The 22,952-nt window shown below is 39.9% G+C and overlaps 1 protein-coding gene across 1 annotated transcript in view; it reads left to right on the forward strand.

Moving 5' to 3' along the window:
- Positions 1–22,952, forward strand: part of LOC120045886 (protocadherin-15-like) — a 282,158-nt gene that overhangs the window by 42,093 nt on the left and 217,113 nt on the right. Inside the window, exons 3-6 of the mRNA XM_038990815.1 lie at positions 16,664–16,824; positions 17,531–17,686; positions 21,202–21,321; positions 21,449–21,559. Of these exons, the coding sequence (XP_038846743.1) occupies positions 16,664–16,824; positions 17,531–17,686; positions 21,202–21,321; positions 21,449–21,559 (548 nt within the window). The remainder of the gene's footprint in view (positions 1–16,663; positions 16,825–17,530; positions 17,687–21,201; positions 21,322–21,448; positions 21,560–22,952) is intronic.

Consider the following 22,952-nt stretch of genomic DNA (forward strand, 5'->3'; position numbering starts at 1 on the left):
TTCATCTATATTTTTGTAGCTGTCTATTTACCACCACAAACCGATGCTGGCATAAAGACTGCACTGAACGAGCTGTATAGGGCCAGAAGCAAACAAGAAAATACTCATCCATTGAAAAAGTTTGTTTACTAGTTAGCTACCTTTTGAGTTCTGGCCCCGCGATGCAGTTGGCGTCAGTTGCTGGGACCGCTACTATCTGTCCAGCGATCCTGCCGACCAAGGCTATTAGCTAGTTGCCTATCAAGCTAGTGCAGTTTTCTTGAGGGCTTGAACACAGCCTGAGACACAGTTGCAATTTTGGCTGGGACCACGGATGGCCCCGGGCTTGTGGCTGTCAGATCCCTGCTGTTTGTTGTTTCCAATCTTCCCTACGACCTGCCCTGTCTGGAACTGTGAGGAGTAACAGCGTGACCTACGTTGCTATCATGACAAAGACCAAATTCGGCTGGAGTACCATTGAGGAAAGTGGTGTCTCTCTATTACAGGTGAGTATCTTTTAAACAAACTAAAAGTTATACAAGCAGTTGTTAAAAACAACAAGAAAATAGCTTTGTGTCCAAATACTGCTGGAGTCAACTAATAAAAGAATGGGCGACCTGACCATAGAGGTCTAGGACCTGAAGAATAGTTTGCAATTCTCCCAGGGTCAGCTCCATGAGTTTAAACAGTAGATTGGCAAGATGACAGCAATCTATAAGTCATTGACAGAGGACATATGTGACTCACCACCTGGATTCGTTCTTATGTAGCAAAATTTGAAATTGTGTTTTTTACATTGGATAAAAGTGTTTGAGGAACAATGGGAAAGTAATTCTGCTTTTAAAGTTGATCAACTTGTAAACTCACTTTTGAGAAAATGTTTGTCAGCTGTGGTGATTTTTTTTTTGGTATCTAGTGAAGAGCTCTTTGTTTACACCCATTCAGCATCGTTCACACACTCTTAAACTTTAGCCCCACCCATCTTGTTTAGCTCTCGGAGCGTACACTTGACGCTCTGGCCGATGATTGGATAACATGAAAACAGCCTATCAGCTCTGCTGGCAACAATTTCATAATGCTTTTTTGCAGACATTTACTGACACCGGCCATATTCAACGTACACTTGACGTCACGTAACATTAGCTAGCGAGCCAACCAGCGAACTCTAGCTAGTTAAACAACAATGAACAGTAATAACAATGCCACAGTGCTGGGAGCTAACCAACCAGGTTCAATGTCATCTAGCTAACAGGCTCTAACTAGAAAAGCAAACGGCTCTGGAATACAAATAATAACATCAGCTAGGGAGCCAGCCAGCCAGCTAACGTTAGCTAACTAACTAACAGTACACTTTAGCTTGAAATGAAACCCCTTTCTGTCAAAATTAGAAATGTGTAATATCTGAAAATGTAGCTAGCTATCTTACCTGTATACATCATCATGCATGATGGACATGTCTCCCTGCCATGGTTGCCCTTAGTTTGAGGATGTCATCCGGAGACAGGTGTTTAATCCATCTCTTTAGCTATCATACTCTAATTCCACTGATTTCGAAACTTGATCCTCCAGAAAGTGGAGAGCAACACTTATGCAGCTCCGCTATACAACAAAATTTTAGAAGCCTCGTTCAACAGGCTTATATTTAGACTTAGAAATAAGATTAATGAAATCAATAACTTGCTAAAAATCAGATAACATTTATATATTAGCCATTTCTGAGACGAACTTATATAATTAATTTGATGATACAGCAGTAACAATACAAGGATGTAACATCTATAGAAGAGACAGGAATGCTTATGGGGGAGGTGTTGCTGTATCTACTCAGATCCATATCCCTGCAATGCTTAGAGAATATCTTATATCAAGTGTTCTTGAAGTGTTGTGGTTGCAGGTCCACCTGGCACATCTAAAGACTTTTCTTTTGGGGTGTTTCTATAGGCCACCAAGTGCTAACAGTCAGTGTCTAAATAATATTTATGAAATACTATAGAGAAGAGAGAAGTCTACTTACTTGGTGACCTGAGAATTTCCTGTTTTTCATCAAGCTGTCCGCTCAAGAGGAAGCTTTTCTCTGTAACCAGTGCCTTTAATCTGGTCCAGGTTATTAACCTCTCTGGGATATTCGGGACGCTAGCGTCCCACCTCAACAACAGCAAGTGAAATTGCAGGGCGCCAAATTCAAAACAACAGAAATCCCATAATTAAAATTCCTCAAACATACAAGTATTTTACACCATTTTAAAGATAAACTTGTTGTAAATCCAGCCACAGTGTCAGATTTCAAAAAGGCTTTACGACGAAAGCACACCAAACGATTATGTTAGGTCAGCACCTAGCCACAGAAAAACACAGACATTTTTCTAGCCAAAGAGAGGATTCACAAAAAGCAGAAATAGAGATAAAATTAATCACTAACCTTTGATGATCTTCATCAGATGACACTCATAGGACTTCATGTTACACAATACATGTATGTTTTGTTCGATAAAGTTCATATTTATATCCAAAAATCTGAGTTTACATTGGCGCGTTATGTTCAGTAATGTTTTGCCTCCAAAACATCCGGTGATTTTGCAGAGAGCCACATCAATTTACAGAAATATTCATAATAAACATTGCTAAAAGATACAATTGTTATGCATGGAATATAGATAAACTTCTCCTTATTGCAACCGCTGTGTCAGATATCAAAAAAGCTTTTCTGAAAAAGCACACCATGCAATAATCTGAGTACGGCGCTCAGACACAAAAACAAGCCATACAGATACCCGCCATGTTGTGGAGTCAACAGAAGTCAGAGATAGCATTATAAATATTCACTTACCTTTGATGATCTTCATCAGAATGCACTCCCAGGAATCCCAGTTCCACAATAAATGTTTGTTTTGTTCGATAAAGTCCATCATTTATGTCCAAATACCTCCTTTTTGTTCGCGCATTTAGTACACAAATCCAAACAAATCCAAACTCAGGAGGCGCGGGCCAGTCCAGGTGAAAGTTCAGACGGAAAGTCATATTACAGTTCGTAGAAACATGTCAAACGAAGTATAGAATCAATCTTTAGGATGTTTTTATCATTTATCTTCAATAACGTTTCAACCTGAGAATTCCTTTGTTCTGTAGAAATGCAATGTAACGCAGCTAACTCTCACGGGAGCGCGCGAGACTGAGCTCGTGGCACTCTGCCAGACCCCTGACTCAATCAGCTCTCATTCCCCCCTCCTTCACAGTAGAAGCATCAAACAAGATTCTAAAGACTGTTGACATCTAGTGGAAGCCTTAGGAAATGCAATATGACCCCATAGACACTGTATATTCGATAGGCAATGACTTGAAAAACTACAAACCTCAGGTTTCCCACTTCCTGGTTGGATTTTTTCTCAGGTTTTTGCCTGCCATATGAGTTATGTTATACTCACAGACATCATTTAAACAGTTTTAGATTCTTCAGAGTGTTGTCTATCCAAATCTACTAATTATATGCATATTCTAGCTTATAAGGACTGAGTAGCAGGAAGTTTACTCTGGGCACCTTTTTATCCAAGCTACTCAATACTGCCCCCCAGTCCCAAGAAGTTAATCAACCTACCAGGGTGTTTACAAACACTACAGGAACAAGATTATGAACATGTATTGATCACATTTTTGCTAATACTGTAGAACTTTGTTCTGAAGCTGTATCCATACCCATTGGAGGCAGTGATCACGATTTAGCTGGGCCTAAAATAGTGATTAAGACCCGGGTGGCACAGTGGTCTAAGGCACTGCATTGCAGTGCTAGTTGTGCCACCAGAGATTCTGGGTTTGAGTCCAGGCTCCGGCTGCGACCGGGAGGCCCATGGGGCGGCGCACAATTGGCCCAGCGTCGTCCGGGTTAGAAAGGGTTTGGCCGGCAGGGATATCCTTGTCTCATCGCTCACTAGCAGCTCCTGTGGTGGGCCGTGCGTAGTGCACGCTGACCAGGACGCCAGGTGTACGGTGTTTCCTCTGACACATTGGTGCGACTGGCTTCCGGGTTGGATGGGCATTGGGTCAAGAAGTAGTGCGGCTTGGTTGGGTTGTGTTTCGGAGGACGCATGGCTCTTGACCTTCGCCTCTCCCGAGTCCGTACGGAAGTTGCAGCGATGAGACAAGACTGTAACTACTACCAATTGGATACCACGAAATTGGGGTGAAAAAAGGGGTAAATAAAAAATAAAAAATAGATTAAGAGATCATACAAAAGATTTTGACGCTGCACTTGATGAATTTATGAAATTGCTGCTTACAATTATTGATAAACATGCACCCCTCGACGGAACCCCTCGACAACATCCGGTGAAATGGCAGAGCGCCAAATTCAAATTAAATTGCTATAAATATTAAACTTTCATGAAATCACACATGCAATACACCAAATTAAAGTTACACTTGTTGTTAATCCAGCCAATGTGTCAGATTTCAAAAAGGCTTTACGGCGAAAGCAATAAACACATGACATTCATTTTTCAACCCGCCAGGCGCGACACAAAATGCAGAAATAACGATATAATTCATGCCTTACCTTTGAAGATCTTCTTTTGTTGGCACTCCAATATGTCCCATAAGCATCACAAACGGCACTTTTGTTCGATAAATTCCGTCGTTATATCTCCAAAATGTCCATTTATTTGGCGCGTTTCATTCAGAAAAACACCGGTTCCAACTCGCGCAACATGACTACAAAATATCTAATAAGCTACCTGTAAACTTGTTCCAAACATTTCAAGCAACTTTCCTAATACAACTTAAGGTATTTTTTAATGTAAATAATCGCTAAAATTTAAGACGGGATAAACTGTGTTCAATACCGGACAAAAATAAAGTGGAGCGAGCTTTCAGGTCGTGCGCCCCTAACAAACAGTACACTAGACTCGACCCTCGTTCTGGACAGCCCTACTTCTTCATTTCTTAAAGGAAAAACATCAAGCAATTTCTAAAGACTGTTGACATCCAATGGAAGCGATAGGAACTGCAAGCAAGTGCCACAGAAATCTAGATCCACATTGAAACACCATTGAAAAGAGTGACCTCAATTTCTTTTTCCCTGGATGGATTTTTCTCAGGTTTTCACCTGCCATATCAGGTCTGTTATACTCAGACATTATTCAAACAGTTTTTGAAACGTTAGAGTGTTTTCTATATAAATCTACCAATTATATGCATATCCTCAGCTTCTGGGCCAGAGTAGCAGGCAGTTTACTTTGGGCACGCTTTTCATCCGGACGTGAAAATACTGCCCCCTAGCCACTGCCCCCTAGCCCGAAGAGGTTTTTAAGGCTCCATGGATTGGTGAATAATTGAACAACTGTATCGTTGAAAGAGATGTGGCGAAAGGAGTGGCTAATAAGTCTATCTGCACATCTGACTTACTGAACATTTTGAAATTATGTGAGTAAACTCAACAAAAAGAAGAAGAAACTGTATTAGATCAATGATATAAAGAAAGATTGAAAAAACAACAACATTGGAGTACTTTAAATGGAATTATGGGCAGAAAGACATATTCAACTCCATATATGGAATCAGATGGCGTATTCATCACAAAACAAGTTGATGTTGTCAATAATTTTTACTTCATTGACAAAGTGGGCAAACTTAGGCAGGAAATGCCAACAATGAACAGTGAGCCATCATAATCATGCATAAAAAAACAAATATAAAAGAAAAACATTGTAAGTTTGAATTTTGTCAAGTTAGTGTGGGAGAGATGGGAAAATTATTGTTATCGATCAGTAATGACAAACCTCCTGGCCTTGACAACTTAGATGGAAAGCTACTGAGGATGGTAGCTGACTCTATAGCCACTCCTATCTGTCATATATTTAATCTGAGCCTAGAGGAAAGTCCTTGTCCTCTGTCCTGGAGAGAAGCCAAAGTCATTCCGTTATCCAAGAGTGGTAAAGCGACCTTTACTGGTTCTAACAGCAGACTTATCAGCTTGCTGCCAGTGCTTAGCAAACTGTTTGGATTTTTTGTTGTTGACCAAATACAATGCTCTTTCTCCGTAAACAAATGAACAACAGACTTTCAGCATCCTTATATAGAATGGCACTCAACATGTACTGCACTGACACAAATGACTGATGATTGGTTGACAGAAATTGATAATAAGAAGATTGTGGGAGCTGTACTGTTAGATTTCATTGCAGCCTTTGGTATTATTGACCCATAACCTGTTGTTGAGAAGACATATATGTCTTATGGCTTTTCAACCTCTGCCATATCATGCATTCAGAGTAATCTATATAATATAATTCAGACAGTATTCTTTAACGGAAGCTTCTCTAATGTCAAACATGTAAATTGTGGTGTACCACAGGGCAGCTCTCTAGGCCATTGACTCTTTTCTATTTTTACCAATGACCTGTGACTGGCATTAACATTGGGATAGGCGTGCCGCTAGCGGGACACCTCAACAACATCAGGTGAAATTGCAGAGCGCCAAATTCAAATTAAATTACTATAAATATTTAACTTTCATAAAATCACAAGTGCAATACATCAAAATAAAGCTTAACTTGTTGTTAATACAGCCGCCTGTAACGGCAGCCTTCCCTCTCTTCACTAAAAGAGGGGGTGAAACAGGGATCGGACCAACACGCAGCGTAGCCAGTGCTCAACATGTTTAATTAAACAAAAACAGTGAACACTTACAACGAACAAAATAACAAAGTGTGGCAAACCGAAACAGTCCTATCTGGTGCAGAACACAAACACAGAGACAGGAAACAACCACCCACAATCCCCAACACAAAACAAGCCACCTATATATGATTCTCAATCAGGGACAACGATTGACAGCTGTCTCTGATTGAGAACCATATTAGGCTGGACACAGAAACAGACAAACTAGACACACAACATAGAATTCCCACCCAGCTCACGTCCTGACCAACACTAAACAAGCAAAACACATAAGAACTATGGTCAGGACGTGACAGTACCCCCCCCCCCCCCCCCCCCTGAGGTGCGGACTCCGAACGCACCCCTAAAACTCAAGGGGAGGGTCTGGGTGGGCATCTGTCCGCGGTGGCGGCTCCGGCGGGGGACGAGGACACCACTCCACCACTGTCTTTGTCCCCCTCCTTAGCGTCCTTTGAGTGGCGACCCTCGCCCCCGACCTTGGCCTAGGAATCCTCCCCAAGGCCCCCACATGATTTAGGAGGTAGCTCAGGACAGAGAGGTAGCTCAGGACAGAGAGGTAGCTCAGGACAGAGAGGTAGCTCAGGACAGAGAGGTAGCTCAGGACAGAGAGGTAGCTCAGGACAGAGAGGTAGCTCAGGACAGAGAGGTAGCTCAGGACTGAATGGCAGCTCCGGACTGAATGGCAGCTCCGGACTGAATGGCAGCTCCGGACTGAATGGCAGCTCCGGACTGAATGGCAGCTCCGGACTGAATGGCAGCTCCGGACTGAATGGCAGCTCCGGACTGAATGGCAGCTCATGACTGTAGGGCAGCTCATGACTGTAGGGCAGCTCACTACTGGAAGGCATCTGTAGCCATTCACAACTAAACATTTCTAGATATGACTCCCAGACTCTGGTGTTTGTGTTCACTCAATATATAAACTGCAATGTTTGATGAGATTAGCGAAAGTATAGTCAGGTTAGCAGGTTAGTTTGTACCAAACAATCGGTCTGTTTGTGTGGGGAGAAATGGAGGGAAATGTCCTGATGTGGCAATAGCTCGCAGGCACATCGTCACAGCAAAGAATAGTGGCGAAGCTCATGGGCTAATAGTGAAGCATAACAGTGTGGATTTATAAAAACAATATTGGTCTGTCAATATGCACTTTAATTGATGCTGTTTTATGGTGAGGTGATCATATCTCTTGAGCAATGGGATCCAATGGCACTTCCTGTCTCTTGCTACAACTTTTTTTTTAAACTAAAACAAATTGCATCATCATGTGAAGGAAGCAAGGAAGGAAGAGTTTGTGCAGATGAAAATAATATAGTGGAGATGAGAAGTATAACTTCTATGTCATGGGTTCAGATAGTGGTAATAAGCCCAAATAGAAGTGACAAGGTATGTTGCAGAGGAATTGTTAAGAAGCTCATTGCCATCCATGGAGCAGCTGTAGCAAGGCAGAGGCTGAAACAAGTCCAGCAGCCTTGATCTCTCCAGGCAAAGCTTAGGTATGGAAAATAATCATTAAACCCTCCCTGTTACTCACACAGAGACAGAGAGACAGAGAGACAGAGAGACAGAGAGACAGAGAGACAGAGAGACAGAGAGACAGAGAGACAGAGCGAGAGAGAGCGAGAGAGATTTATCTGCATTCTCTTTGACATTGTATGTGTCTGCAGCAACATTTAACAGGCTTGCAATGTTGAGAGCACGTCTTAAGTGTGAGTGAGCTTTACATACAACACAAAGCTAATCAGAAGGCTTTCACTCTCCATGCAGAATTAGCTTGCGGGATGCTCACAAGTTCCTTGAATATAGACCTTGTAGTGCTCATAAATTACCACTTTTAGGGATGTGAACATGTTTCGTGGAACAATGAAAGTCAGTAAACCAAAGTCGCTAATTAGAAGCTAGGGGTGAAAGGGGATGTGGTGCAGAGGGAGATGCAGCTAATCTGGACACTATAGAATAGTCTCATTCAGAAAATGTACGTAACAAGGGGATTATGCTGTCTACGAGAAATATAGCTGGTCTTTGAATTAATCATTTTATGCAATGAAGTTGTTTAGTTTTTGAACTCAACCTTTCATCTTGGAACTCACCCTTTCATCTTTCATCTTGTGCTTACTGAAAGTTTGCCGAAACAATAGAAATGTCTGGTTCTGGTATGGTCTGATGCTCAATTCACCTGCTTTGCATTGATCCATTTAATTTGGAGGATTTTCACTTGTTTCATGCTCTATACACAGTAGGCTACTAAACAGCAGTTCCCTCATCTTTTCTTCTCATTTGGCTCTGTAGTTATAGTTTACTTTTGGCGTTAATGTATAAACAGACAGATGTTTTCTATGGATCAAATGACTTCAACTGTAATAATTGTTAACCATTTTGGAATGCTGACATCCCATTCTCAGTTGGAGGCAGTGGCTTAGCACTCATGTAGGGTGCAGTGGGCATTGCAAGGCGGGTCACTTAGCAGCTGGTGTGTGCTTGGGTGTGTGCATGCATTTGTTTGTGTGTGAGGCTGAGGGTCAGTGAACCAGGGTCAAGCTGAGAGAACTCACACTCAATTACAGAGCCTTCAAAGTTTTCCTACTTTTTGAGTTATTCCACATTTTGTAAAAATTGATTAAATATAATTATTTTCTCACCCATCTACACACAATATCCTATAATGAAAAAGTGAAAACATGTTTTTATAGATGTAAATAAATTAAATACAGAAATGTTTTATTTACATAAGTATTCACACCTCTGAGTCAATACTTTGTAGAAGCATCTTTGGCAGCGATTAAAGCTGTGAGTCTTTCTGGGTACGTCTCTAAGAGCTTTTCAAAATTCTTCAGGCTCTGTCAAATTGGTTGTTGATCATTGCTAGACAACCATTTTCAGGTTTTGCCATGTCTTCTTAGTAAACAAAGCCAATGTTCAGTTGGCCTTGTGTTTTAGGTATCCTGTTGAAAGTTGAGTTAATTTCCCAGTGTCTGGTGGAAAGCATACTGAACCAGATTTTCCTCTAGAATTTTGCCTATGCTTAGCTCTATTCTTTTTCTTTTTTATCCTGAAAAACTCCCCAGTCCTTAATGCTTACCAGTATACCCATAAGATGATGCAGCCACCACTATGCTTGAAAATATGGAGAGTGGAACTCAGTAATGTGTTGTATTGGATTTGCCCCAAACATAACACTTTGTATTCTACCAAATTTTTACAGTATTACTTTAGTGCCTTTATGCAAACAGGATGCATGTTTTGTAATATTTGTATTATGTACAGGCTTCCTTCTTTTAACTCTGTCAATTAGGTTAGTATTGTGGATTAACTACAATGTCATTGATCCATCCTCAGTTTTCTCCTATCACAGCCATTAAACTATGTAACTGTTTTAAAGCCACCATTGGCCTCATGGTGAAATCCCTAAGCGGTTTCCTTCCTCTCCGGCAACTGAGCTAGGAAGGACTCATGTATCTTTGTAGTGACTGGGTGGATTGATACACCATCCAAAGTGTAATTAATAACTTGACCAAGAGATATTCAATGTCTGCTTTTTTTTCCTATCCATCAACCGATAGGTGCCCTTCTTTGCGGGGCAATGGAAAACCTCCCTGGTCTTTGTGGTTGAATCTGTTTGAAATTCACTGCTCAACTGAGGGACCTTACAGATAATTGTATGTGTGGGGTACAGCGATGAGATATCATGTTAAAAAAAGAATGTTAAACACTATTATTACACACAGATTGAGTCCATGCAACTTGTAATGTGACTTGTTAAGCAAATTTTTCTCCTGAATTTATTTTGGCTCACCATAACAAAGGGGTTGAATACTTATTGACAAGACATTTCAGCTTTTCATTTTTCATTATTTTGTAAAAATTTCAAAAACATAATTCCACTTTGACATTACCGTGTATTGTGTGTGGGCCAGTGACAAAAAAATCCATATTTAATTCATTTTAAATTCAGGCTCTAACACAACAAAATGTGGAAAAAGTCAAGTGGTGTGAATACTTTCTGAATGTACTGTATATGTGAATTTAAATGGGAATCTGTGATTAATACTTCAATTTTTTGACTTTTAATTAGATTATATATGCCCATTTATTCTTGAAGATTATAACTATGCCTGATGAGCTATCCCACTGGTAAAAAAAAAGAAGAAAATCTACTTTTTTGGTGTCATGGGTGGTCAGTTCTTGCCTCCGTAGCTCTGCCTATGAATTTAAGAGTGGTAACATTTATCTTGCCCCATCTCTCAGCTCTTTACCAAAACATTGACAGGGTAGGGCTTTGTTTTTGTTTGAACAGCAGATTGCCCCTTTAACTTACACATAAGGTAATATTGGTGTCAGTTACACCAAGGACAGCCTGTGCACTTTAGCATGCCACTATGTTATCTTAAAGGGGTTTTGACACGTGTCACGAGTGGCATATGTAACAAATGCTTGAGGTCACATGTTTTTGATGTAACTTTTGAACGGCTTAATACCAATCTCTGCTATGTGTGAACTGTATGAGGGTTTTTGTGTTTGCGTGTATAAATGTGCCTTTGTCTACAATACGTAGCCTATGCTATTTGTATATCGGTGCAGCTTTGCTCACTCTCCCCATTCACACCTGGTTGATGGGTGCTAAAGGGAATTCACCAGACAGACAGAGGAGCCAAACCCAAGCCACTGACACATCTTATCGGACAGAGAGTTTGATCCACCGTGTCTGTGATACAGTAAAATCTTACTTCACACACAACCTCTTATACAAGACGACTGGTCTTGAAAAGTCAAAGTATTGGATTGTTTCTTACAGCATGGTGTTTTTTAGTGGATTGATGACACACATTACTTTTCTATTCAGGTTATTGCTGCTTATTGCGTGGAACATATCATGTTTATTGGATTATTTTAAAGATCAAACAAAATTAAACCTGGTCTCGGTTGGACTTCAGTACAGAACAAGTTAAGTGCTTATTGATTAGCTAATCTTTAGATTTTTTCCCCCACTAACTTCAAAGCCTTTGGTAAACCTCAGCGCCTGTACTGTAATTATCCAGGGATTGATTATATTGGTCCAAAGTCTAAGATATCGTGAGTCCAGACAGTCAGTTATGAGTCATCAAGGCTTACACCTAATGAAAGGTATTATCTTTAATATATCTTCAATATCTACCAAACTCACGCAAAGGCACTGACTGTCCTTGGCGCCTGGCCTATCGATTAGAGAAAATGGTCTATATTAACTTTGAATTGCATACCTATTGTTTGAAACATAACCATACAATCTCTAGTGAAGTACAATTCCACCTACATACCTTGCTATAGCTTCTGAAATATACATCTATCTGATTTTCAGTGTCAGCCCTGTCTGGCAGCGTGATTCTGGCATGCTGTAAAGTGTCTTTTGATATTTGGAATAAAAGTGGGCTGCTCACACAAGTCTGGAATAGATGACATGCTCAGGAGGTGAAGTGTTCAGTGGAGAATGACCCTGTCTTTAAGTGAGTACAACCATACAGGGTTCTTCGGTTTGTCCCCAAAGGGGAACCCTTTTTGGTGCTGAGTAGAACCATTTGCAAATGGTTCTATCTACAACCCTCTATGTAGGGTTCTTCAATGAACCCCCTGTATATGGTTCTACCTAGAACCCTTTGTGTAGGGTGGAACCATGACGCAATGTGGAGTGCCTTTATACAGCACATAGCCGTGATATATTGGCCATATACCACAAACCCCAAAGGTGCCTTATTGCTATTATAAACTGGTTACCAACGTAATTGGAGCAGTAAAAATAATTGTTTTGTCATACCCGTATTATACGGTCTGATATTACATGGCTGTCAGCCAATCAGCATTCAGGGCTAAACCACCCAGTTTATAATAAGATTTTGTATACTCTGTGTATATCATAAGGCCTTTCTTTGAGGGCCTAGTTATACCCTAACACAGTGGTGTTAGGGATCTCCTGGTTTACTGGCCACACCAGGCCTGCAAATCACAAAATGTTGGCTTGCAAGGTGATGTGTAATTCCTATTGGAATCCAGCCAAAGTTAGGATATCCAACAATTGGATTTGTTAATCACCCACAACCTGCATTCAGAATGAGTGCCAGGGTAGGGAAGAATGATTACTGAGACTACCTCAATCATCTTAACTGGAACAACCATCTCAGTAACGGCTACAATAAATCAAATTACTAACAGATTGGATTAGTATAGAAAACGGTATGTTATTTATCTTTGTGTGGCATAACTTTAATCAACCAAAATACATTCAAAAACACATATATTACAGTAAAACAAACAATTCTGAAAATCTCCCTGCAATAGAGCTTGCTGAGAAATATTATATATGGTTCTATGTAGAACCCTTCTTGCCTTCCAAATAATCCTTATTGCCTTCCAAAGAATCATCAAAGAACCCTTTCTTCCAAAAATGGTTCTTAGGATGTTGAAGGTTCTAGGTAGAACCCTTTGCTTTATAAAGAACCATTGTCTTCCAAAAAGGGTTCTTCTGGTCAAAACGGTTCTTGGTATAACCCATCCTTCCTCAAATAACCCTTTTGGAACCCTTTTATCCAAGAGTGTGGAGAGAAACCAAATGGTGGAAAGTTTCTGTGGAATTAGTTTTATTAAGGCCTCTCACCCCTTGCAGAACTTTACTTTATCTTGTGTGAACATGTCAACAGTACCTCTTTCCTTTGTGAGTTTTGTAAGTATTAGATTGATAGAGTAAGTGACTAAGGGCTTTATGTTTTGGCTGGTGTTAAGGTGGTGCCGGTGTCAAACGCACATTAGTTTACAATTTCGTCATGTAAAAACTGGCGCACTGGCATTTTCCAGCCCTAACGTCAGGTTCGGAAATGTACCTGTCTAACATCAGCATGCTTGGGCTCAGATGGGAGGGGTGGGAATATTTTAAGCATGTCCTTAAAAACATTATAAAAAGTGCTCATTTCAGGCAGTGCTGGTAAGGATATTTAAGACCAACCATAAGTTGGTTTTAGCGGTAACACAGTTGGTTATGGGACAAATTTTGACAGCGGAAACGCAGCCTATCCAGGCATGACACAGACTGCCCATTATGCACATGGAACAAGATGTGCTTTTGGTGCCTGTATACTTCAGATTTAGAAACATAAAACAGTAATGTTTTTTCCCCATTTCGTTTTATTTGATTAAAAACCAAGCATATCCTCCCTTCTTCTCAATGAAGACTTTTCTTACCCTTACTTACCCTCGGCCTACTATAACGAAGGCTGGTTCAACAGCAATGCGTGGTCTTTTTTTGTCCTGGATATTTTATGATATTACATTTTACATTTATTTATTGTTGTTGAAAAAAAAACGATTGCTTGTTTTCATGCACTTTAAATACAACCAAACTTATCAGAATGATTCACTGTCCTGGTTTTATGGTGAGAACGTCCATGGCACACATGCAATGCAACTTCTGGAGAAGTTTGAATGTGATTTGTGAGATGAATCCAATATTTATAGAAAACATTATATTTGGAAGCAGTATAAGGGTGAGTGGACATTCTCCCTTTCTCTTTATATTGGATCTTTGTCCAGCTACTGTGAAACGTTTAGATATGTGGAAAACCCTCTGTCATGGTTCCACCTGTCAACAGAGGGCTGCAGATACCGACCTAGAGACTATATTCACACTCAGGTGTTTTCAGTTACGGACTATGATTTCCTTTTAGAGAGGTGTGTTTTCTGTTACCTTTTGCAGAAGCTTGATTTGTTTGCCATGTGCGTTTGTGTAACGGCGGTCCTCCTCCTCTTCTACCGAAAAGGAGGAGTAGTGATCGAACCAAGGCGCAGTGGAGTTTAACGACATAATTTATTTAACAAAACACGAAAATGACTCAACTAACAAAACAACAAAACGGTGAAGACAGACCTAGACGACGAACTTACATGAAACAAGAAGAACGCACGAATAGGAAACAGACTACATAAACCGAACAAACCGTATACAGTCCCGTATGGTGCAAACATAACACAGACACGGAAGACAATCACCCACAACGAACACTGTGACAACGCCTACCTAAATATGACTCTTAATTAGAGGAACGCCAAACACCTGCCTCTAATTAAGAGCCATACCAGGCAACCCAAAACCAACACAGAAACAGAAAACATAGAATGCCCACCCAACCTCACGTCCTGACCAACTAACACACATAACAACTAACATAAATAGGTCAGGAACGTGACAGTTTGTCTCCTGAGTGAGTTATCACTATGTTTGTTTTCTTCCTTACTTTGTACCTACTGTTGAACTTTTTCCCAGTAAAGTATTTACGTTTATTCTAAACCACTGGTTCCTCGTCTGGTTCTATTCTCTGCTCCTGGGTCCTACCTCACCTCGTCACACCTTCCATAGTCTGCTTTGTTTTAATATTATATGCACATGGGAAGCAATTATTGTGTCTGTACGTAGCCTATTTAAAACAAGTTGTTGTTTAGTTTTGTTTAGAATTTGATTCGAATTATTCACTCTCTTTTTAGTGAATTTAATATTGCTTATTGACAACATTTGGCTTGTCCATGCTCGGCCATAATGCAATTTGCAGTAGGCCTATCCTCTATATAAGTGAGAATGCTATGCATGTATTTCAACATTGAAGCCATGCAATTACTTACAACAATGTGGACTGTAAACATGTTCAAGTTAGCATATTTAGCAAAGATTGGATAGGTCTACATTTTGATTTTGTAAGCTGTTTAACAACCTATAACAGACTAACATTGGAATTGGAGTTGATTCCAAGGCAATACATAAAAGACCGTAAGTACACAACTTGAAGCAACCATATATTTAGCCATGGCGCACGGTCGGATTGGTCACAACTTGTTTTTTCATCAAAACCAAGCCAACTGCGCCGATAATTGTGCTTGTGAAAATACCAAAAATATTTCTGACATACCCCGAACCTATAACACTACCGCCCAGCGATTAGATTGACCATTGCGTTAGGTTCGTTAAAATAGAGCCCTAGAAGTGCATAAATCTTCCATTGATAGAAATGATAAGGGCCATTGCCTGTCTTAGTCTCTCTAGACAATTGAAGCGTAATTAACTTTAGAAAGCAACAAGGCTCCCTCTCCCTCCCCAGTAATATTATTTGTTATATTATCAGCATTGTGATTTATGACCTAAATATTCCAAAAAGATTTCCCTCGGAAGTTACTGAAGTTGAAATATGTATGAAAATACCTTGTTTTGAGATTAAAGCACAAAATTATAGCGTGCTACACTGTAATTAAAACATCCATAAAGATACACACCATCCTATTTAGTTTTATAGCTAAATGATCTGCTTGTGTCTTTTTGCTAGTGTAGTGAGGCATGTGTTAAACTCGTTACAAATGTAGTTTGCCAGCATATGGCTTGGTTCAGGGTTCTGTAACCACGTTAATTTTAACCTCATGTGGATACTGCACATACCTTGCTACAGACGGGGAGCAGAATTACTTCTGATCATATGTATTTTGTCTTGCAAAAATTGTAGAAAAGACGACTGCACATCAACAAGGACAGAATGTGTTGTGGTGTAGTACTGGTACCCTGACAAGCATTCCAATCAACCAAGGCACAATTGGTTGGATTCCTCTAGCCAATGCCAAGGCCAAAATTCCAATGCTGTGTTTCTGTCTAGTCCTCGAGTGCTGCAGTGTCAGATTCTAATCATTCTAATCATGATTAAAAGGCAAGGATGCAATTCATCCGATACTTAATAAGAGTGGCTCTCGAGGAAAATAATTTGGTAATGCCTGGTGCTAGCCCAAATGAGCCTTTCTCTGCAAAGGGATTTCAAAGTTTTAGAGAGTAAACCCTGATCATTATGCTGCTGTGTAACATGACTGTTGTTTGAGGTGTGGTGCTTGTAACACCACGGTTGAAGGTTTGATTTTTGCATGGGCTACAGACTGAGCATAAATGTGTTAAATAAATGTAAGTTGCAAAGTATAAAACAAATTTGTGCAAAATTACAATATAACATAATATGTTACTTCTGTGCAGGCACAGTTATAGTGAAAAATATGCAGATCAACGGGAGAGCAGAGGACCCAGGCAGGACCATCTCTCTGACCCTGCTGGACAATTACGCCCACTGGGTCATCCTGGACCCCCTCAGACAGAGACTGTTGCTCAACAGCACCGGACGCGTCCTGGACAGAGATGTGAGTATGGACCCGGCCCCAGGTTGGGTTGGGCTAATGTCGTTTGTAGAGGCAAAGGGTCTTGCTAAGAAATGTTGGCAAACACAACCGTACTAGACATACAGTGCTATGAAAAGCATTTTCCCCCTTTATAATTTTCTCTACTTTTGCATGTTTTTAATACTGAATATTATCAGATATTCAACCAAAACCTAATATTAGATAAAGGGAACCTGTGTGAACAAATAACACAACAATTACATACTTATTTCATTTATTTCATGAACAAAGTTATGCTACATCCAATGTCCCTGTGTAAAAAAGTAATTGCCCCCTTACTCTCAAAAACTGGTTGTGCAACCTTTAGCTGTAATGACTCCAACCAAAGTCTCTCACATCACTGTGGGGGATTTTTGGTCCACTCTTCCATGCAGAACTGCTTTAACTCAGTGACATTTATTTTCAAGCATCAACTGCTCATTTCAAGTCCTGCCACAACATCTCAATTGGGATTAGGTCTGGACTTGACTAGGCCATTCCAAAACTTGTAGACTTGTTTATGGGGTTTGGATCTACTGAGGTAAAGGGCTTTGGAGCAGTGTGACAATGTATTTTTCTACAATGAATGCATAATCCAGAGTTTATTGATCGGTTTATTGATTGATGAATTGGTTGATTTACAGTTTCTCTTTTTCTCCCTTTCTCTCTCTTTCTTTCTTGCATTTAGCCCCCCTCGTATATCTCTACCGTCGTGGTGAAGGTCCAGTGCACCAATGAGCTGGTTGGGACAGTGATTCTCCACGAGGTCCGCATTGTAATCAGGGACAAAAACGACAACACGCCTCGCTTTCAACAGCAGCGCTACTATGTAGCCGTCAACGAGGTGAGAGAGAGAGAGAGAGTTACTACAACAATTATTGCTTTTTTCTTTAGTGAGCATTTCTTTGTCCCCAGGGTAAGTAGTAGATTCACAATTCATTCTTTGAAATCCAAAGAATGGTCAAGGTTTGGTGATCATTTAAATGAAGGACCTACCTGATTAAAGAGTCAAAGCATTTTTGATGTTGGCACAGTGAAATAGAGTGTAGACTACTCTGTAGCAACAGGGCGATTCTGCACTGGGTTCCCCCATGTTATTTATATTTTGTTGATACGCCTTCGGCACGGAGACAGAGTAGTACATGACAACAGCTATTATATGCATGTTAAGCAGAAGGTTCCCAGGATAATAAAACAATAGCTGATCCTCAGATCTTCAGAATATCTGTTCATGCTCTAGTGCATGAAATTGCTTAGTGGCACGCTAGTTTGCATGTTCCCAGTGAATCATGGGGATCCTGTCTGTGTGCTCTGCGTGATATAGATGTCACCATATTCCCTGTGTGCACCCGAAAGCTCAACAATGATGCTTTTGACTAACAGCATCAGCTCAGTATGTGTGTGTGTGCGCGTGTGCTTGTACATGCGCATGCATGTAAATGCGTGTGTGTGTGTGCGTGTTTTTCTATTCGATTTAAGACAAAGTGATAGCTCGGTGAGTCAATACTCTTGTTACCAGTCCAGACAGAGAGCACAGTGGAATATCAAATTTTATTCCGTGTTTAGAAATTTAAAATCTGTCTTATCAAAGTCAGTCAGTGATATCCATACCTATATCTACACCTATACAAATTGACTTTTGGCTGCATTTAGCAGTACTATTTGTAGCATAAGTTCTTAACTTCCCATATCAGACAAGGATTATTTTGACCAAAAAGGTCTGCAGAACCGAACAAACAAGCAAATTATGTGGATATTTCCTTACTCCTTTGAAGATTGATTTTAATCTCCTACGTTTGCTATAACTCATTCTGAAATTACCATGGTTCTCCTCCATCACAGACCCCAGCTGTCAAAGGGAAATATAAGTAATTTCATATTTTGTGTCACTGACAAATTCTCTAGTTATTTCTGTTTGTCTCTTTTCCAAAATGCCATCCCTGTACAACTACATTACATTAATGACACTAGACATTTGAGATGTCGTATTATTTCAGCTATCAAAACCAGATTTTGAAATGACACCTGTATCAAGATGCTCAGAGTCAGACATTGTGTTGTCTAGAGTAGACAACCATGACTGATGTCTCCTTTGTTGACACTTCCTGTGTTTTATGTAGTTCACACTGAGTGTGTGTTATCTTCTTGCGACTACAGGGGGTGCTGTTCCGAATTAGCATTTTGTCGTCTCCAAATTAAACTGCCTAGTACTCAATTCTTGCTCGTACAATATGCATATTATTAATTCTATTGGATAGAAAACACTTTCTAGTTTCATACAACGTTGAAATTATGTCTGTGGGTGACCCAGAACTCTTTCTACAGCGAAATCCATGACAGACAGTGAAAGGTCTGAGAGCGAAGCTCTGGTTTCAGATCAGTTTTTAAGGTCTCTGTGTATCCTATGGAACGACACGAACTGCACCCGCCTTCCCCTGGATGTCAGTAACCAATGAGAAGTGGAATGGGCCTTCTAGGTAGCTCTCAGAGGTTATAAAAGACCAAGGAGTGAGAGTAGCCCCCCTTTCGACGCTCGCCCTTACGCAGGAAGGGACCTCCGGATGCCATTTTCACAGGCTCGGTTATCAACGTGAAATGTATCCGTCTGTAATTTAATTCGATATAGGACTTAGAAACATCATAAGGTAGTTAATTTAAACCGTTTTATAGCAATTTATATCCGTTTAGTGCGATTTTGATGCATTTCTATGTGAAGCACCGGGCACATTTCGGGGTCCCGGTCGAACGTTAGCGGGCATTTAGACGGACAAAGGACATCTTTCGACCAAAAGAAGATTAGACCCAAGAAAGAATACATTGCCCAAGAATCTGATGGAAAATCACCTCATAGTAAGTAATATTTAATATGATAAATCGTTGTTCTGTCGAAATATTTTAAACGCATATTTCGCCATTTTGTTTTCTATCCCTTCGCTTGGCGAACCCTGTATTGCACAGTAAGGATAATTTTAGAAATGTAAATCAGCGATTGCATTAAGAACTAATTTGTCTTTCGATTCCTGTCAACCCTGTATTTTTTAGTCAAGTATATGATTAGCTATTGATTAAACTAGATCACTCTGAAAGATGGCGACCGACTTTTCCATGCTGGTTTTGCTACCATCTTCATTGTATAACCACGGTTTTTTATGGCTAAATATGCACATTTTCGAACAAACAATATATGTATGTTGTAATATGATGTTACAGGAGTGTCAACGGAAGAATTCTGAGAAGGTTAGTGAAAAAATTAATATCTTTTGGCGATGATTACGTTATCGCTATTTGGCTTGAATTGATGCTCTGGTATTGTTTGCATATGTGGTATGCTAACTTATCGATTTATTGTGTTTTCGCTGTAAAACGCTTAGAAAATCTGAAATATTGTCTGAAATCACAAGATCTGTGTCTTTCCATTGCTATGCTTTGTCTATTTTTATGAAATGTTTTATGATGAGTAAATTGGTCATACACGTTGCTCTCTCTAGTAATTCTAGTCCAGTTGTGACTGTGGGTGCAATTGTAAACTGTGATTTCTACCTGAAATATGCACATTTGTCTAACAAAACCTATCCTATACCATAAATATGTTATCAGACTGTCATCTGAGGAGGTTTTTTCTTGGTTAGTGGCTATCAATATCTTAGTTTAGCCGAATTGGTGATAGCTACTGGTGGAGAGAGAAAATGGTGGACAAAGGAAAAATGGTGTATTTTGCTAACGTGGTTAGCTAATAGATTTACATATTGTGTCTTCCCTGTATAACATTTTACAAAACAGAAATGATGGGGTTATTCACAAGATCTGTATCTTTCATCTGGTGTCTTGGACTTGTGATTTAATGATATTTAGATGCTACTATTTAATTGTGACGCTATGCTAGCTATGCTAATCAGTGTGGGGGGGGTGGGGGGTGATCCCGGATCCGGGATTGATACTCGTGAAAGGTTATCCCAGGAAAGACTACTCCCTGAACAGCTATGAGTCAGACTCCGCTGCTGTCAAACCGCTCCTGAACTGAGCTGAACTCCCCTCGAGGCCCCTTTCTCTTCAGCATCTCTCTGAGTGGTTGTTATGGCTGTCAGTGGGGTGCAGAGGCCCCCAGAGAAACACTCATTCATGGCTGCTGATGACAATGTTTTCATTTCAAATCAGTTAATTAATTCACTCTTTCTATAGCATAACAACAAAGGTCTCAACTTCTCACACTTCTGGCAGTATTTGGCCATCTTCTATTGAAGACACACTGTGTCCCTGTGATCTTGGGAGGGGTCAGTAATTTCTGTGAGATAGAGTTGTTACAATGTCCTGACAGTGACATGCCTGATGACGGTTTGCTCTCTCTATCTCTGCCTCCAGCTGACTCCTGCTGGGACCATCATATTCACAGGCTTTGGTGAAGACAATGGGGCCACAGACATCGATGATGGGCCTAACGGAGAGATAGAATATGGCATCCAGTACAACCCCAACGACCCAGTACGTGGATGTAATGCTTTCTTACTGAAGACTGACTTATTTAAGCTATAGGACTATGGAATAGTGGAACAATGTCTGTTGTTAATGAAAACTATGAGTGAACACTCTCTCTCCCTCTCTCTATCAGGTGTCTAATGAAACTGTGGTTGTAGGGAATACTCTCTCTGGGTACATTGTTCTGGCTGAGAGACTAAACTACGAAGAGAGAACACGCTACCTGGTCATTGTTCAAGCCAACGTGAGACACTTTGCTATTTCCTTTGTTTGTGTTTAGAAGCCAGAAGTGTGTAGGCGCATGCCTGTGTGTTTGGGCATATTGCATATGAATGAATAAATTTGATCCTCTTGTAATTGTTTTTTTTGTAAAGATTTTACTTGGTATTGACAGTGTAAATCTTGATTGAATAATATTCTGAAAGAGTTTAGTTTTTCTTTGCCCTGGCTAAGGTAATGGATTGGCGTTTTGCAAAACACTCTGTCAGGCTTTTAATGTAATGCTGTTAAGAGTTGTAATAGTAGAATGCACAACATTTGGTGGTGCATGGACAGTTTTCCTCTTGTTATGTAATTAACCTGTCAGAAGTGTCCAGTTGAACAACTAGCCCATGTTAGCTAGGTAGGTAAGTTAAGCCAACCAGCTATCTAAATCTTGTAGTTAACATGGTCAGATTATGTGCCCATGGGGCCCTATATAAACATACATAAAACATGGGGTCGCGAGGTGGGGGTTTGCTATTACACCAATGAATGACAATATCCATCCAAACCTTTGCCACCTAGGAATTTTGAGTGACTGGACCTTCTCAAATAGTAGTTAAATACCCCTGGTTTATGGACTTCTTTCTGTCCAAATTGTTTAGATTGGGTAAATTAGTGATCATTACTTAGATTGGTGGATGCTTCTTTAAGTTTGCCATCACCAAACAAACCAAAACCTTACTAGTTAGCTATCTGTTATTACTCAAAGGAAAATCTACGTAATTAGAAGAAGATGATTTCACGTTTGCAATTATAGTACATCTTTTGCAAACTGTTTATCCATAAATTAAGGCATCAGCCTCTAGAAGCTTTGATTATTTGACTGTTTTGAATGAATTGCTTGACGGACAAATATGTCTAGTTATGGAATAGAAGTGGCATAATTATACTTGCTTCTGAGTTATTAAACTATTTTGATGGTTGTACATTGCTGGCCTTAATCTTCTATAAAAAATATTTTTGCAATCCAGGGATGAAGTTTATGATGTTTCATGGAAATGTTGTAAATGTTTATGGTTCTACAGAGGAAACAAAGATACACAGCAATGAGTAAACAGAGCATTTAATTAAAGTAGACTGTTAAATAATGGCATAAGAATACATACATTATGGCTGTATTATAAATAGACTAGCTTAACATATACTGTAAGTCAGAGGTGTGGACTCGAGTCACATGACTTGGACTTGAGTCACAAATATGATGATTTTAGACTCAACTTGACAAAATCAAAAAAGACTTGCAACTCGACTTTGACTTTAACACCAATGACTCGTGACTTAACTTGGACTTGAGCCTTTTGAATCGAACTGAGTTGATACCCTCCCCAAGCCCAAATATATAAAAAACAATATGCTATTAAAAAAAGTGTGCA

Source organism: Salvelinus namaycush, chromosome 4, assembly GCF_016432855.1.
Source record: "Salvelinus namaycush isolate Seneca chromosome 4, SaNama_1.0, whole genome shotgun sequence".
NCBI lineage: Eukaryota > Metazoa > Chordata > Actinopteri > Salmoniformes > Salmonidae > Salvelinus > Salvelinus namaycush.